The sequence below is a fragment of the Macrobrachium nipponense genome, chromosome 4 (assembly GCF_015104395.2).
Source record: "Macrobrachium nipponense isolate FS-2020 chromosome 4, ASM1510439v2, whole genome shotgun sequence".
In the NCBI taxonomy this organism is placed as follows: Eukaryota; Metazoa; Arthropoda; class Malacostraca; order Decapoda; family Palaemonidae; genus Macrobrachium; species Macrobrachium nipponense.
The window spans coordinates 86,434,824-86,454,319 of NC_061100.1; the positions used below are offsets into that span (position 1 = coordinate 86,434,824).

Here is a 19,496-nt window from a genome sequence, read left to right on the forward strand (position 1 = left end):
GGCGATGATCTGTGTTAATCTTTACTTTATGCCCCAATAAAAATATAGCGATGTCTCTCCAGCATCCATAGAATAGCCAATGCCTCTCTATCGAAGGTACTGTAATTCTTCTCCGCTCCTTTCAATGATCGTGATGCAAAACAAAGGCTTTTTCATTCCCCTGACATCGTCAACTTGAGAATCACTCCCCCAATAGCTATACTGCTCGCGTCAGTGGTTACTATAAATGCTCGATCGAACTTGGATAAGCTAATAGTTCATTACTAGTGAGTGAAATCTTTAATTCTTGAAAAGCGATTCTTCCTCCCGTTCCCAATGAAAATCTTTCTGCTTTCTCAATGAATCTAGCGGTCTCGCTATTTTACTGAAATCTTTTATGAATTTACGGTAGTAGCCCGCGAGCCCCACCCGAGAACTGGCTACTTCCTTTGCATTCTTCGGTCTGGGAAATTCTCTAATTGCTGCTACTTTATCGGCACAAGGCTTAAGGCCTTCAGATGTTACGATGTGCCCCAAAAATTCAACTTCTTGCTGAAAGAATTTACATTGGTTAGATTAATTTTCATCCCCTGTCGCTTTAAAGCTTCTAAAACTTCAATAATGTTCTTTTTGTGTTCTTCTACTGTAGCCCCTATTATGATTATGTCATCTAAATAAACAAACACGCTATGTCTAATAGCGGAGCTAATACGGACATCATTAACACGTGAAAAATGAGCAGGAGCATTCTTTAACCCCAAAAGGGAGGTATTATATTCAAACAATGATCATTAGCATAAAAGGCTGTCTTTTCCTTGCTACTCTCATCTATAGGTATTTGATGATAACCTGACTTTAAATCTAAGGTGGTGAAGAATTTACTCTCCATGACCTTAATCAACAACTCTTCGATAGAGGGCAATGGAAATGCATTGTCTTTTGTGATAATATTCAACTTTCTATAATCAACACATAGCCAAAGAGAACCATCCTTCTTTTTAACTATCACGATGGCGAGGCCAGGGGGATTCACTTTCTCTAATTGTCCCTTGTTCCCTTAATTATTAATCTCGCTCTCCACTTCCCGCTGATAACAAACTGGTATTCTATAAGGCTTAGATCTTATGGGTGGATGCCCCACCCCCGGTTTCTATAACAAAAGGAAAACTATTTACTCTGCCTGGGGTTTCGTCGCCAATCGCGATTACATCTTGATAACCTTCTACGAGTTTCTTTGACAATATTCTGATAAGTAACAGGGTAGAACCCACCAGCTGTCCGGAGGAGTCTACTTAGACGTTCCTCACTGCGACCTTGAAACGTGCTACCCAAGGTCGCGAGAGTGTAGGAAGCATCTGCTATTTCACAAGGTTCAAGGTCGCATATCGACTCGCTGTCTAGTACGATACGCTGGTCACTGACATTCATAAATGGCACATTAATTTCTCCCTGTATTACCTCACTCAGACCCGGAATGATAAAATCGTCCCATTTGTTATGGGGTCTGATCATAACTAAAGTGCCTTCTGGTATGCTCCATGAGGGTGTCACGGCGAGGGATGAGAGGGTCCGGGGTGGTGCCACATCTCCTGCCTCTGGGGCAGCGGGTACTTTTCCCCCAGCTCCCTTCGACTTAAGGGAGACTCGTAGGCACCTCGGTCTCTCCCCCTCTGTGGGAATTCTTTGTCCCTTTAAACATACCTCGATCCCTTTCCCGGCTGTGCCAGCCACTCTTATTTCGTTCCTATCCACAAAATCAATTCCTAAAATAACTGAAATTCCTTCTACTTGTAATGCTGGCACTACATAAAAGGTATGTATCACCACTCGCCCATCGATGGTTACCTGTTGTTTCACAGCCCTCTGGGTTACCATCCGATGACCACCTGCAGTACTCAAAACCAAAGAACCTTTCATCGGCAGCACCGATCCTGTCACCAGGTGTTCTTCTAACAGAGACACACTTGCACCAGTGTCGATCAACGCCCTTCCCTGTCACTCCCCTACCCATATTTGCACGATCGGCACCACGGCTTCCTTCATGGATTGAGAGTGGGGGATAGGCTCTTGCCTTTCTCCTGGCACTCTGAACGACCGGGCATGGGCAGCGACGGGTGGGGGAGGGCTATCCACTACTTCTCGAGGGGTTGGCTGACTTCCCCCTCCTCCCCGACAAGGCGTCCCTTGTCCTACCGGGGACACGGTCGTTGTTTTGGACCCGGCGGCCGTGGGTGTAGTCGGGGGTCCCTCCCAACTCCTCCTCCACGCCACCTTCCCATTCCCTCTCCTTGGTGGGGGACGGGGGGAAGTTGTTTCGCTGGCCGTCGTCGTTTTTTGAACAAGCGCTCACGAGGTGGTCTGTTGCTTTGCATCGAAAACAACGTCGTGGCTCGATGAAAGAGGGGCACTGGGCAATCAGGTGGCCCTCTCTCCCACACCCCCAGCAACGGCCAACCGTGTAATTCCCGGCTGTTTTCCCCTTGCCTCTTCGAGGCCCCTGGGTGCGTGACCCGGCCCCCTGGATGGTGGGTGAGGCTGGCGGAGGATTCGCTGGGTCAGATTCGTTAACCGTTGTTGCAACAACCCGGTTGGGAGGTGGCCTGTGCCCCCATCCTTGTTTGCTGGCGTCGTCTGTGGTCGAATAGTTGTTGTACCTTCGGCAGCAAGGTGTGTAAGGGCCTCTTGTCGTCAACAAGAAATCCCACTACGGAGGTGGGAAGAATTCATTTCAGCATGCGTCGACAGAAGTTTTCTTTTCCCTCTACAGTCTGATCTTCATTAGGGGTGAGGGACTCATAGTCCTCACAGACGCGATAGTAGAAGGCTGAAATCGACACTCCCACCCGCAACCTGGGGTCATAACCTTCCAATAGCCCCATCTTTTCCTCTCGATGTATGGCAAACTGCTGAGTGAGGTGCTGTTTAAAAGTACCCCAGTCTGCCGAATAACGGACGTCCCAGCTCCTGATCTGTCGTGCTGCATCACCGATGATCTGTTTCGCTTGCACAATCTTTTCTCTATCTGTCCAACCAATTGTGGCGTTTTCAACACACTTTATAAAGGTCTCGATCGAAAGGAAGCCTTCACCAGTGCGTAAGTTATCAAACTCAGGCACGGATCCATCTAGCACTGCAGTTTTTCTACTTTTCCGTCTGATCGCACTGCGTGAACGACGCGCATTGGCCGAAATGTGGGTGGGTCGACGGGATTTTTGTTGCATATCTTTGTTAATTTGTGTAACTCTTCTACCGCGCGTTGGATAATTGTTGCCATTGCCGGATCATTCACATTGTCCTTTTTCTCGGCACTGTTATTGTTAGCACTCGTGCTGCTAGTACTGGCACTCCCGCCGTCGCGCGCCGCTTTTCTTCGAGTTTGCATTGTTTATTTCACCTTCACAATTACGCTGTTAATTAGTATGCACTGGCAAGACCCCACGACTGACACCAATTTATATGACCTGATTTTCGATCATACAAGGGTTCTACCAGTACAATGAAACGCGTAAGATAAAATTACACGTGTATTTTTCCTTAATAGTTACACAGGGCCCTGTGCTAATATTACGCTACTGATTATATGATTATTATATAGTTGGAAGGTACTCTAAGGTGACACGCGCCGACCACTGTCTTTGAGATGCGCCCTGACCCGTCGACCACTAATTCCCTACTGGCTCTTAACTTTTCAAACTGAACTTGTTTGGGTCACAGGTCTAAGCTGATTGGCCTCTTATAATTGAAAGGAACCAATAAGGGTCTTCGATGTATGGCACTCATTTGAATCACCCACGCCACGCCACCAACGATCATATGGGCATTCGATGAATCAGCGATATCTGTCGTTACTCTCTGATCATACATACGCACAAACATCAAGTAGATTTTCCGTTACGTCTCACACGTGAATTTTCTATACAGATCAGTCATATATACATATATATTATATATAATATATATATATATTGATATATATATAATAATATATATATTTTATATTTATTTATATATTATTAATAATATATTATATATATATATTATATATATATTATATATATAGATTATATATATATATATATATATATATATATATATCATTCGATGCAGGGTGAAGGACAATCCTTTATCCTATTATATGTACTTTTATTGTCGCGACGTTTCAAGACAAAGTCCCATTATCAAGCTAAAAAAGTTAAAATCACAAACTTGGAATACATATTAAAAGTTTTAAAAAAGTTTACAAATATAAAAACAACTGCAAGAGTAGGGAGGAGTCAATACCATAAGGGTGCTGAAAGCACAGACCGAGTGGCAATATAAGGGAATAAAGGATTGTCCTTCACCTTCCATTGACTGATGTGTACTGGTTGATAGAACCGCCTTCAATTTTCACTATATATATATGCTAATATATATATAATATATTATATATATAATATAATACAATTAATATATATATTGTTATATATATATATATATATAGTATTATATATATATATACATATATATTATACTATATATATATATATATATATATATATATATTGTATATGAATAATATATATATATATATATATATATATATATATATATTATATATATTTATATCCATATATATATATACTATAATATATATATCTTATGTATATCTAATATATATATATATATATATATATTTTATATAATATATATATATATATTCTATATATATATATATATATATATATAAATATCTATATATGTATCTATATATACTATATATCTCTATATATATATATATAAATATATAAATATAAGTATTTTAACTATAAACTAGACAAAATAAAATAAATATTATATATATATATATATATAATAGTGAAAATTGTAGGCGGTTCTATCAACCAGTAGACATCAGTCAATGGAAGGTGAAGGACAATCCTTTATTCCCATTATATTGTCACTCAGTCTGTGCTTTCAGCACCTTATGGTATTGACTCCTCCCTACTCTTGCACTTGTTTTTAAATATATATATATATATTAATATATATATATAATAATATTCATTAATATATATATATATCTATACTATATTTATATTTGATATTTATTTATATTTATATATATATATTATTTATATTTAATATTTATTATTTATAGATATAATATATATTATATAATTATATAGATATATATACTATATTTTTATATATAATAGTATATATATATTAGATAATATATATATATATTTATTTATATATTATATTATTATAATATATATATATAACCTATAATATATATATATGCATATGATATATATTATATATATATATATAATAATAATAATAATAATATAATATCTATATAGATAATATAAAGTATATATTATATAGATAATATAAATAAATAAGAATTATATATATATATATTATATATGACTAAGATATATAGTATATATATATAGATATTATAGATATATTAGAGATTTAGATATATATATAATAGTCTGTATGTATTAATAGACACACCAAACAATCCTTATTTATTGGCAGGAGTTCTGTTCTCAGTGGAGTGCTGATAAGCAAAAACCACTATTAACCAAAACTCAGTGATTTATGGCTACAATAACATAACTGGTCAATCGGGCCTCTGTTAGGTATGTTATGGTGCCATAACTCTATTATCTGCACTCTATGGCACTGATAAACAGAACTTGGAGCATTTTAGCGCCCTAAAACTGGATCACCATATATCCAGCCTGCCGATACTGGGGACTGCCTGTATGTGCACTGTTTTAAATAGCATGTTTTTCTGCATGAGTCCTGGAGCTACTACAGCATCTATTTTTTCCAGGTTCCTTTTCAAGGATCTTGGGATTGGGCCTAGTGTTTCTATGATTATGGGTACAGTTTCCGCTGGTATATCCCACATCCTTCTTATTTCTATTTTCAGGTCTGGATGCTAATCAATTTTTGTGAATTTCTTTCTCATCAATTTTTATGAATTTCTTTTTCATCTACTCTGGTGTCCTATGGTACTACGACATCAATGAGTGATACTTTCTTCTTAAATTTATCAGTAAGAGTCAAGTCTGGTCTATTGGCACATATCACTCTATCTATTATAATACCATAGTCTCAGAGAATCTTTGCCTGATTGTTTTCTATCTCTCCTACAGGTTGGTGTTTGTATCATTTATTACCTCAAGCTAGCTGGTTCTTGCACAGACTCCAGTAGAGGGCTTTTGCAACTGAATCATACCTCTTTTTGTACTGGTTCTGTGCAAGTGTTGGACATTCGCTTGCTATGTGGTTTATGGTCTTGTCTTTCATAATGCATTTTCTGCATATGGATGAGATGTTATTTCCATTTATTGTTCTTTGAACATATCTGGTTCTTATGGCTTGATCTTGTGCCTCTGTTAGCATTCCTTCCACTTATTCCCTCCTTTAGGTTTCTCCGTTGTAGCCATTGCCATTCTTTGATGCTGGCCAGTTCTTTAGTCTGTATTGTATTGTCTGTGCATTGGTTTGCTGTGCCATTCCTTTTTTTTGTGTTTTTCATTTTCTTATCTCTTGACATTGCTGGTTCTTTGTCTGCTTTTATCAGTCCCTCCCATGTGCTTCTTAGCCACTCGTTTGCACTGATTTTCAGGTATTGCTCCAATTCTCTGCGCTTGATGTTGATGCAGTCCTCCATGCTTAGTATACCTCTCGCTCCTTCCTTTCATGTTATGCAGTCTGTCTGCATCTGTTCTTGGGTGTAGTGCTTTGTGTATTGTCATGTGTATCCTTCCCAGGTATTTGTATACTGTCTCATCTATGTGTTTGATGCTATTCCTGTTGGGTGGCTTTATCCATTCAGTCTTTGTCACCTAACTCTTAATATGCTGACCAGTAAGCATTTTTCTATTCCAGACTTCATCCTGATGTCCCCAGATACAGTCCTCACAGTCTTGATTAGGGTATCTATTTTTCCTTGATGTTCTTAACATACAGGGTGATGTCATCTGTGAACATCAGAAGGCTAATTCTATTGCCTTCTGTCTTGAGATGGTACCCAGCGTCCATCTTCTGCAGTAGTACTTTTATCATAGGAATTATGGCTACTCGTCGGGACAGTGAGTCGCCTTGAAAAGTTCCTCTCCAGATGTTAACCTCAGCTAGTCTTATCCCAGAGCTTGTAAGTACAGGCAGTCTTATGGCATTTTTCATCAAAAAACCTTCAAATATTGATTATTTTTCATTTTTGGTGTCATATTTCATCTGCCAGATGAGTGTTGTAGGCGTCGTAACCCTGGAACATGTGTCGTAACCCTGGAAATAATGTCTGATGAATATAATTGAAAAGCGTTGTAACCTCGGAACGTCGTAAGCCAAGACCGTCGTAACCCGGGGACTGCCTGTACTGTATTCCAGTTGTTCATTGCATTTTTTTAGGAATCTGATGTTGTTTTACCCTGCCCCATATATTTTCAGGTATTCTATTAGCCATGTTTGTGGTATATTATTATAATTATTATTATTACTTATTACTGTTATTATTATTTTTTATATTTATATTCATATGCCTTCTTAAGTTGGTGGGGAGTTAGAGCCCTTTCTGTGTCGTATTGTTAGTGAGGGCTTTTTTGTTGTTGTATGAGGAGCTCTTCAATTAAGTCAATTATTTATATTTGCATTCATATGACTTTTTAAGTTGGTAGGGAGGAAGAGCACTTCCTGCATTGTATGTAGTGAAGGCTTTTGTTTTTATATGAGGAGCACTCCAGTTAAGTCAATTATATACAATACTTCTATTCATATGCCTTCTTGAGCTGGTGGGGAGGAAGAGTGCCTCCTGTGTCATATTTAGTGAGGGGTTTTCTTGTTGTATGAGGAGTGCCTCGGGTATTCGATAATTTATATGTTCTTATGCCTGCTCAAGTTATGGGGAGAAATAGCACTTCCTGTGCTGTATTTAGTGAGGGCTTTTCTTGTTGTATTAGTGCCTCAAGTAGTCAATTATTTATATTTATTATATTCATATGCCTTCTTAAGTTATTATTGTTATTATTATTATTATTATTATTATTATTATTATTATTATTATTATTATTTAGAATGAGGATTAAGAGTTATGACATCCGCTTAATGTCATCTATGCGATTTGATCTATTCTGTTGTAATAGCATTTGTTTCTGTCATTCTGTTATGTAATTTATGTTTAATAAGTTTATGTGAAAGTCCAAATGTTTATAGTAATCCACATGCACTATATCTGCATGGTTATTTTATGTCCAATGCCTTGATATGTATATTTAATGCACTGTAGCCCTCTAATGTGCTATATGAAGTCTTCTTGTATAGGATTATTGCTGTGAGGCAGCTCTTAGAGTTGTAAGTTGAGGCAGTAAAAGAAAATTCCTTGCCTTGTTTTAATAAGTGGATGTAGAAGGGCTTAACTTAACTTGGAGAATCTCGTCATTCTTCATTCCCTGATGGGCTGTTAACATTTCTTTGCTTGTGCTGATATTTATCTCCACATATGCTTGGGGGTGCCAATTTACACTCCTAGTAATACCAGTATTACTAGAGGTGCCAACACCATTTGCCTGACAGTCTTTTGCAAAGGGGCATCACTAAGCTTATGCTGTTGCTCACAGGAGTTATTTCCTATAGCAGTAGGGACTTGTAGCTAACCTAAGTCATCTATAACTTTATTAATGCTTTATGAGCCATGCTTCCTTTTTCTTCTTTTTCCTCAACTTAATTCATATAAGTTGTTTAAATGAGCCTTTTTCCAGGTGTTTCTGTCTTGTGTCCTCCATTTACGTAATCCTTTGTATCTCGTATCTTGAATGCAATTTATTTATCTCTTTTGCCTCCCTCTTTTTTGTATCCCCAGCACTTCCATTCCTAAGATCTCTACTACAACATGGTGCTAATCTTCTCCCCTCCTCATCAGGGGCTCAAACCATCACAATTTTGATTCTTGGGCTTTCTTTGATGCTTCAGACTTTTGCTGAGCCTTTGATTAAATAATTTCTTATTGTATCTCTTTGTCACTCCACTCTTCCATCTGAGCATCCTCATTTCTTTCATGTCTAACATATTTTGTTGTTTTCTTCAGTGGTGCTGTATCTGGTACATATAACATAGTATGCCTTTCCACCACCTATACCTTGCAGAATACACCTTCCCAAATACTATTCTGTTCAAGTTGAATTTGATGGTTAATCTCATTTTTGTTATCACCCACTGCATCTTTTATCAAGCTCAGATATTTGAACACTCTCAATGCTCACTTCTCCCAGCCTAATTCTGGCTCACTGGTTGCCATGAATGCCATTTGTCCTATTCATATTCAGTCTTTGTTGAAGACCTAACTTCATCTTTTTAATCTCTGTTGCATATCTCACCTATCCATACACAATAGGCTTTGTACAGTATGGCTTGCAGGATCATTCCCAGTCATGAGTAAGTTGTTAGTTGGTCCAAGTTTGACATATTTTATGGGAATATTTCAGATTTTACCTTAAGAAGTAGAATTTTATGCATTTTCTCAAGTATGAAGCTGCTTTCTTAATAGCTTTCACCTGAGCTTGGGTGAGTTATAAGGTGGTACAATATGACAATTATTTCTTAGGAAATCTTCAGTATATGTTATAAAATTGGGTCTTTGGAAACGATTCCTTGTGTACATAGTGATTTCATGGATCTTTTGGAATGACTTGTATTTAACATTATTGTAAGTTAGAAATAATATGAGCCAATTTGGGTCTTATTTTTGAGGAAAATCTTAATTTTATTTGTGAAACATATTTTGAACGCACGTTTTAAGTGATCTATACCATACTTAGTAGTACAGTAGACCCTTGACTCACGAACACAATCCGTTCCTAGACCTTGGTCGTGTTCCAAATTGTTCGTGACTCGGAGCTAATTTCCCCATAAGGTTTAATGGGAATAATATTAATTGGTTCTCGACCCCTACGAACCAATATATATTATGTATATTTTGCCTTATTTTACACAGATAATGTAAAAGTCAGTGTAAAAAACCTTAATATATCTAATAATATAATTTAAAATGGTAAACTAACACTATAAAAACGTTTGTAAAGTGAACACTTACTATGACTGGCGAGACTTCTGGCTTGACGGACAAGAGAAGAGGAGGGTGGTGGGTGGGGAGGAGGTTATTGTGCGGAAGGAGACCCTCCCCCATCCAGGTCGGGGAGATCTCGTTCCGGAGATTCAACTCTTCTAGGTTTTTTTGGTGAACGTTTAATCACAAACTTATCCAATGTCTGTTGCCTTTTCCTTCCTTGCATAACTTTTCTGAAATGGCTCATTAAATTTTCATTGAGCATATTCACGATCCTGTTCGTAACAATTTTGTCCGGATGATACAATTCAAGGAAGCACTGGACATCATTCCACTTTTCCAATGCGGCTTTTATCACATCACTGCTGACATCTGTAACTTCCTCCCCAGCCTCCTCTTCGTCAGTTGATTGCTCCCGAGCAAGTTGCTCCTGCTGCTCTTTGTGGAGTTGAACAAGTTCGTCCGCAGTCAAATCTTCTGAATGTTCAGCGACCAATTCTTCACATCTTCGTCGTTGACTTGTAGACCCATACTGTTGCCCATGGACACAATTTCTTGCACAATCTCTGCATCGAAGCCCTCAAAGTCACGGACAGTTACGCACTGGGGCCAAAGTTTCCGTTTTCCGACGCAGAATTTAATGTGCGGTACGTAACTTCAGTCCATGCGTTATCAATGAGGGTTATGCAGTGAAAAACATTAAAGTGCTTCTTCCAAAATTCTTTTAAGGTTAATTTTGTCTCTTCAGTTACACGGAAGCATCTGGAGAAGAGCGCCTTCGTATATAATTTCTTAAAATTGCTAATGACTTGTTGGTCCATGGGCTGGAGAACAGAGGTCGTGTTGGGTGGAAGGAACTTGAACTGAATGAAGTCATGTTCACTGCAGTCAGCCAAGTACGAAGGGTGTGCCGGGGCATTATCCATGATCAGAAGGCACCGCAGGGGTAGCTTGTTCTCTGTTAGGTACTGACTCACGGTCGGCGCAAACACTTCATCAATCCACTCCATAAACAAGTTCCGTGTCACCCATGCTTTTGTATTGGCCCTCCACATTACAGGCAGTCTGGCCTTATTTACGTTGTGCTGCTTAAAGGCACGCGGGTTATTTGAATGGTAGACAAGTAGCGGCTTTAGTTTCAAGTCGCCACTTGCGTTTGAGCATAACAAAAGCGTAAGCCTATCCTTCATTGGCTTGTGGCCTGGGAGCGCCTTCTCTTCTTGGGTGATAAATGTCCTGTTGGGCATCTTCTTCCAGAAGAGGCCCGTTTCATCACAATTGAAAATCTGTTGAGCGACGTATCCTTCGGCCTCCACGAACTCGGCAAACTCAGTCACGAATGCCTCAGCAGCAGCCTTGTCTGCGCTAGCAGCCTCACCATGCCTAATTACAGAGTGAATTCCAGTTCTTTTCTTGAAGTTATCAAACCACCCTTTACTAGCCTTAAAATCATCTGGCGTGGCACTAGTAGAAGGAGTTTCCTTCAGCAAACTCTGATACACTTGCCGAGCTTTCTCGCAGATGATCGGCTCGTTTACACTATCACCTGCCATCTGTTTCTCATGTACCCACTTCAAAATTATTTTTTCTGCCTCTTCGAGGGTTTGCGATCTCATCTTGGTTAGTACTGTCACTCCCTTCGCAACATTTGCTTCTTTAATGGCATCCTTGTTTTTCAAAATTGTCGAAATTGTCGACTTGGCCATCTTGTACTCACTTGCGATATCGGTCACGCGAACACCACGTTCAAACTTTTCTATAATTTCTTTCTTTATTTCAATGGTTATCTTCCTCTGCACCCTCTTCTCACCATCACTCTTCACTTTCTTACTTTCACCACCACTCTTCACTTTCTTAGGGCCCATTATGAAGAAAATCACAAGTTTTAGCGCAAAAAATGCTAAGCGAATTGACGAACGTCTTGTACACAATGAGATGAGACAAAGAGCGATGCGTGGGTGACGCCGTGCGTGGGCGGCTGGAGGATGGCTGTTCCCATGGCAACTCAAACGCTCTCACGTGTGCTGGGCGATTTCGCGCATTTTTCAAATGTTTGTGTCTAAAAATTAGTTTGTGAAACAAAGTGAATTGTTATTTTCCAGAAATTTCCAGTATTTTTCAAATGTTCATGTCTCAAAATTAGTTCATGACCCAAACAGAATTTTTATTTTCCGCATTTTTTTTTGTTCGTATCTCAAAGTTAGTTCGTAGGTCAAGGGTGAAATTTTACCTATAATTTTGGTCGGGGATCGAGTTGTACGTGGGTCAATGCGTTCGTGAGTCAAGGGTCTACTGTACATTGCTTACACCAGTGGTATGGATTTGTCGTGGATTCATTTGCTAGGTAGTATTGTTTTTAATTTATGGTAGTATTCACTGTGTTCAAAAGTTCTTCATTAGTACTATATTTGATTTTTCAGTATATTTGTCTGCCCATTATTTTTACTCTAAGTAATCTTTTCTCATTTTCTATAATTTTCAGAGGTCTTCCTGATTGGTTCAAAAGTGCAATTTTCAATGAACTCTACTTTATATCTGATGGTGGTTCTGTGTGGTTAGAAATGCCTCCTCTCAGTGCACCATTGCCTTCTTATGATTCACGGTATGTGTTGATTTTATTGATTTTTTTGAAAATTAGATTACATAAAATAATATGTTGTCAAAAACTAAAAATTAGGAAAAACTAATTATTATGAATTTTTTTTGCCTTTTGTATCTTTTTTTGCCACTTATTTTAAGTAGTTTTGAGGTTGGGTTTGATACATTTACATAAGAATTACTCAATTTATATAACATCTCGTGATCAGTGCACTCACAGAGTGAGAATATGCCATGATAAGGTACAGCGTCCTCTGTTTGTGGTACTTTAAATAATTTAAATATTGATTTTAGATAAAGAATTTCACTGACAAATTTTTTTTATTTATCACAGACCATTACATAAAATTAACCCTATTTTTAGCTGAAAAGAAAGAAAAAGACACTAGTATGTGTTAAAATGAAAATTTAAAATGGTAGTCAACATAGCCTTGCATGACCTATCATTTTGCTTCATTCTTCATATGTGTTGTCAAATGTTAAAAATTTGTTCCTGAAGTTTCCCAGACTCTGTTTGGATTACTATTGTAGATTATTTGCATATGAGAATCACTCTTATTATTTATCTTGCATCCCTGAGTCAGCTTAACCTCCTTATTTTTATTTTTGAAGTGTCTAGGGAGAATTATGTATTGTTTCCTGACAAAGTCATTGATCACAATTAGCCTTATATCATAAACATGTAATGCCTGAAGTCTTGATGACAAGAAAAAACAGGTTTTGAATTAGGAAAAAACTATTTTTGGTAGTCACTGTCGATTCCTCAAGGAGTACCCTTTCCATGTTCTATCTAGAAGTTCCATGGTGGTCAGACTAATGTCAAAGAATTCTCTTAACTGGTCTTATGGTCGGGTATTGTGTCATAATGATAAACATTATAACATGTAATACAGTATAAACAGACTCAGGATAATGGGCACTTTCTATTATCCTTAGCGAACGCTAATACCCAGTTTAAGTATTAAGTCAAATGCGCAAGAAGAAGAAGAAATTGTTATGCGCATACGCTCCGTCATATTGTTTACATATGACCAAGATGCCATTCCTTTCTGTTAGTCAGTGTAGGAAGATGCCGTACCCAAAACCTATGACTTTTCATCAGGGAAGTAGGAGTGTTTGAGGAATCAACAGTGACTACCAGAATTGTGTAGTTGCTGTCTCATCCTCAAGGAGCTTTACAAAGAAATTGACAGGTGACGAAAAGCTTTTGGATTCTAATCATAACAACCCAAAAGAGTATTTGGTCCAGGGTCAAGCCACTAGTTTCAAGGCCCCATTCTTTATTCCAAATACCTTTAGGTTTGGTAGCAAAGAACAAGAAACCAAGTGCAAACTTACATTTTTTAGGGTGAAGTTCTCTGGTGACTTAGACCTAAGCATGCTGGGTATGGTTGCAGTAATGTCAAACTCTCCCCAGCGATAAATAGCATACTCGCCTGTTGGGAAGACCTGTGGTTTGCCACTGCAGCACCTAAGGGTCAAGATATCTCTACCACTTACCGATACACAGTGTAGTTGAATTTGTTCAAACTTGTGGCAAGTGTTGCTGGAGTGTGGGAAAAACTGACCTTTTGGGATGTCTGCCATGACCTCTAGGTTAACCTTAAGTGCATGAACTGGGCATAATGTTTTGTCTGCTAATTATAGTTTACTTAGAATAGGAGATTTCCTTCTTAAAGGAGTCTTATTCTTGGCCAGGAATGACAGGCCAGAGGACAATAAAAATTAATTGTCAGCTCTTTGCATGATGTATTGTCCCTTTCTACAAGACCTCAGTTTGCTAATACAAGCATCTGATGCTAATGCAATCAAGAATATTACATGCTGTAACTTATGATTTGTAGTTGTCCCCCTCTAAGAGTAAGACCTGTGGTTTGTGTCAGGTTCACTGAATTGCAAGGCTAATTAAGTATAAGCACCTTGTTTAGGGACCAAGTAACTGGAACCCTTCTAGAGCAGATCTTTGTAGTGCACAGGACTGCAAAAGGGAAGTGACACCTCCTATACTAGAGTCAGATCATTAAATCATAAGTAAATGATTCCATTAATGTTGCCTTGCATTCCATGATTGCTGTAACTGCAAGGCATTTGTCTTCAAAAGGGATAAGAAATTTTAAAACTTGTTTCCTTTTAGAACAATTGAATGCACTAGGGCAGTGGTAGTTATTCAGAAAATATGGCAAACAGTGTGCTTGTTCAATGTTAATAAGTCTAGGATCACTCTTCGTTTGGAGGAATCCTTTTTGGGGACACCTAGAGAGACGTGCTTGATGACAAATATCCGCATGTTTCTCAATGGCTCCCATTAGTGGACTCTGCATGTAACATTCCAAAGAGGGGTCTGGTTTTTGGAAGAACCCCTTCACAGGAGGGGGAGGGGTGAGACTTTCCACCCCAGCTCGTTTAAAATTAGTGCTGTGTCCCCATAGGAAAGACTGCAATTGCCTGTGGTGTCATTAACCCTGGATAGGTGCGATAGGTCACGCACGACCCGAGGAGTGTTTCAAAAAACATGTTTTTGTACATGGAACTTACCCAGCAGATATATACTTAGCTATAGACTCCGTCGTCCCCGACAGAAATTCGAATTTCACGGCACACGCTGCAGGTAGGTCAGGTGATCTACCGCCCCTGCCGCTGGGTGGCAGGAATAGGAACGATTACCGTTCTAGAACCAGATTTTCTCTGTCGCGGTAGTGTCAACATACGTTGTTGCTACCTCCTGACTTGATTTTCGTTTTCTCATCGCCATCGACCTTCTGGGCTGTCTTTTGCAGGGAAGTACTGGGTCTTTGGTTTGGCATACGCTTTTATTAACTTTTTAATGAATTTGGCTTCGAAATTTCGAAGAATATATTACGTGAAACTACCGAATTTTTCGGTAGACACTTATATTTTGCAATAGGGGAAATATTGATTTTTTTTTTTTCACTAATACGTGTATAAGTGTTAAAACTTGATGAAGGAAATATAAGATCTAACTTCCTACTTTAGGAAGTCAGAAAGCATATAACTAGATACGCTTCCTTTAGAAGCTTTAAGAGCTCTCGTACTAACGAGCAGTTAGAGTATTGACAATTCTAGTAGTTGTTGCATCCTCATCACCTTCTTACTCCACAGAATCTACAAATTCATATGTGCAAATTTGAAGATAAATGGATGGAGCTAGAAAGGCGAGCTCTAAAAGGTAAGAAGTGAATATAGTGGTTCCCAGTGCAGTGGAGGGTGCGTCTGATCGGCTCCGTAGCGCTTCCAGGCCTAGACCTCTTCCAAACTCCCAGACCCAGTGGAGGAGGAAAGTCGACAGCCGCAGGAAGGTTAGGGAGAACCCCCACCGGTCAGGCGTCCCCTCGGCAGGTTCTGTAGAACGTCCCAGACTGCCAAGGATAGCCATTGATAAGGCATCCTTAAAAAAGTGCGTCTCTTCATCTTACATCCGAAAAGACGAAGAATGTATGTTTGGAGTGATCTAGCGCGTTCTCTGAAAACTAAGAGAACACTGAGCAAGAGCCAGCCGCTGCCAGGAAGCCGCGTTCCAGCAAGCTAGCATGAGGTACGTTCCTATAGCCAGCAGCGAGGCGCGTTCCAGCTAACAGACTAGCGCGAGCCGCGTTCCTACAACCAAACGCGAGCCGCGTTCTAGAAATTTTTCTTGGCGCAAGGCGCCTTCAAAGAGACGAAGCGCCAGCCTGGCGCAAATTGCGCCAGAAAAACAGACGGCTAGAGCAAGGAGCCTTACAGTAGAGTGGCAATCAGAACGATCCTTCCATTGAACGTTTCCGGGCAAGAGGCTCTTTCTAAAAGGGGTCTAGTAGGCGCTCGGAACTGTCAGGGCGCACGGGACCTTCCACGCAAGCGGAACGTTCCAGGAGCGAGTCTCCTTTCTAGCGTGCGGAACATTCCAGGCGCGCGGAACATTCCAGGCGCTAGGTGCAAGGATCCAGGCGCCAGAATATCCTTTCTCTATCTGCCTCGCAGGGAAAGAAGGTAGTAGAGTATCTGCTGTATGAGAATACGATACGGCAAATCATAAGCACATACCGTAGTTACTTCTTTGCTGAGCAACTCAATTACCAGTATCCTTCCAGGAATTTCCTAGGAAGGACTACGCTTAAAGGGATTGTTAAGACAACACCTACTTAGCTTCTAGATTTATCGAAGTCTTGTTTCGCTTAGATATGCATTATAAGAACTTCCTGAAGTTCGATAATAAGGTTATAAGATTCCTTTATTAAATGGAGTAGCTGGCAACTCTGGAAGAGTAAGGCCAGTCGGCTAACGAGACTGCTATCGCTTAGACACCAACGCAGTATCATGTAGGTGTCGGTAATGAGTGGGCGGTAACATGTCTCTCTCCTGCGGGATGGAATGAATAACCGTGTCTCTCCCCTACAATCGTGGTTTTAGCCTCGGATTGAGGGGATAGTTAAGCAAACATAAATAAAATATTGTCTGCCTTTTGCTAAGAAGCTTTCAATAAGAAAGATATTACATTTCAATGCTGTTTACCGTAGGTAACATTTTTAAAGGATTCTAACGCAGCGAAACTCTATATTGTATAATGCTCTCATGCTTACGAAAGCATGGCTTATTAGAGTACATGCTTAGTGAGAAGATGAATGTAGTAGAGAATTCACTTTAAGACTACGGTCTGGTCAAGCTTATGCACATACCGAGGTTAACTACAGAATTCCTAGTATCCTTACAAAGGTTTCCTAGATTAATGCTGTTTACCACAATGTGACAGTATTATAAAGGATTCTAATACGGCAGCGCGCGATATATATAATTCTCTCATCCTTTCGAGAAACGCACACAACCTTTTTAAATTCGGATATTGCTCAAGAGAAGTTGGGTGAGTCGGATGGGAAACATTCTCTTAGTGGCAGAAGTTGTTTCCCTGAATGGACTATACTACGTATATAAAAGTTTTTTCCCACTAAGAACGGAATTAACATGTGAAGGATGTCGGGTACCATAAAGGCATAGATGTTATGGCACATAACCTAAAAAGAACTAGAAGGAAGCGCCAGCCTGGCGCAAATTGTGCCAGAAGCACCATCCAAGATATTTTCTCGTTTTAGCGAGTTATTAACCTAAGAGTCCAGTAGCCTCTCGGACAGCAGGCTCGGTAACGGCAAGATTCGTTCCTGATTTCGTTACCCATTTAATCGAAAAGGGGTCGCTTACAAGGAATGATGAAATGATTTATTTTAATCACTTAGGCCAATTCCACGACTCTCTCATATCGCAAAGAGCATCGAGAATCTCTTTTTTCGCCCCGGTTCGCGTTAACAAAAGAGAACCTATTTGGGAACAGACACGGAACGTAACGATCCTTAAGAGGTTCGATGCAAGATTTTGCATGTCCGTGAGAACCTTCTCGATCGAAGATAATAACTGTTAACGTATGTCTAACATTTATTGAAAAGAGTTGTGAGAACCTGCGGAAAGTCTTCTTCATAGATCTCTTTGTAAGGTAGAAGACGAACAGGCTTCCTTTAGACTGCTTCTTTTTCCTCGAACCAAGAGAGGTAGCAATATAAGACATCTTTAAATTTAAAGAAGGGGAATAAACTTTAGCCTTTTTTCCCTAGTTATAAATTCTTAACAGATATTAAGATAATTGGGCGTCAAAGGAAGAGAGGATGTATGCCTCATTTTGGCCTTAGAGAGGTTGGATTCACAGAAGTCACGTTCTTCTCACAGCATGTTTCGTAAGGCTTTTCCAAGAGTATCTGGATATTCTATCAGAATCTATTATAAATAGACCTATAAAACCTCTCCACTCTGAGTCTGTCCGCGTGCAGACTGACCAGAAGTGGACATGAATGAGAGGTTTTTTCAAGGTAAATGACAATAGTCATGGCTAAGACATAGAATTGCTGCAGATCGTGTTAGGGAATGAGGAAACTGTCCTCTTCCGATACCTCTGTGAACCACATAGCGAGGTTTTTTCTTCACTTTCAGAGGGAAGAATCACCTATGTATATATCTGCTATCAAAGAACGCAGTTAAAGGCCATACTCTGTCTCTACAAAGGGAATTAGAGATAACAGAGGATTAAGATCTTCGGATCTTATACGATACCCCAATACGACAAGAGTAGGATATCATGTACTTCGAATGGGATTTTTTTTTGTGGCCACAGATTCCGTGTTCCGACAAAATGGAACTGCTCCTCATCTGACTTCTTTGAGGAAGTTTATGAAGGAATTCTTTGTTTCTCTTAGCCCTAAACGACCAAGAAGACAAGTGAATTTTTTGTGCATTGGAATCTCGCATCAGATTCAATGGAGACTCGGCAATGGGTTCTTGCCAGCATAGTATGTCTGGCAAAAGAAATAAATCCCTCTATTCCTGACGCAACGCTTTCAGAGAGAAGTTTAGTTGCCCAGGCAGGGTACTTACATTTTCATCTACAGAAGAAGAGATGGTTTAAACGTTTGCCTACAGAGTCTTTGGGGTGCGATGAGGGCTCAAAATGCTTCCCAGAAGGTATTCAGAAGGATACAATAAGAGCTAGAAATCAGGGTTCCGCCCAATTTCAGCTCAGAGTCTCCTTCGACTTCCAGACTCCTTCCCTTCCTTCGGGCAAGGATAGGGAAGATTCTGCAACGAGGAACCTCATCAACATGTAAGAAGAGATCTCGTTAGCAAAAGAAGTGTTCACGAAGGATCCTCCTCGGAGGAAGACTCTTCTCTCTCGTGTTGTTAGATATCCTGTCGTCTACTGGGTGTAGCTGACTAAAATCACCTCCCCTTGCCAGGGGCCAAAAGCTCAAAGGGGAAGAATTTCTTCCACCCTTCTCCAGTCTCCTGATAAACTATGTGGTTGTTCAGGACTCTC

The 19,496-nt window shown here is 39.4% G+C and overlaps 2 protein-coding genes across 4 annotated transcripts in view; both read left to right on the plus strand.

Annotated features, from left to right (window-relative positions):
* LOC135210986 (transmembrane protein 17B-like) overlaps positions 1-19,496 on the plus strand; it is a 708,558-nt gene that overhangs the window by 234,443 nt on the left and 454,619 nt on the right. The gene's annotated exons all lie outside the window — the stretch shown is intronic.
* Positions 1-19,496, plus strand: part of LOC135210983 (non-lysosomal glucosylceramidase-like) — a 343,346-nt gene that overhangs the window by 200,536 nt on the left and 123,314 nt on the right. Inside the window, exon 9 of the mRNA XM_064243984.1 lies at positions 12,531-12,650. Within this exon, the coding sequence (XP_064100054.1) occupies positions 12,531-12,650 (120 nt within the window). The remainder of the gene's footprint in view (positions 1-12,530; positions 12,651-19,496) is intronic.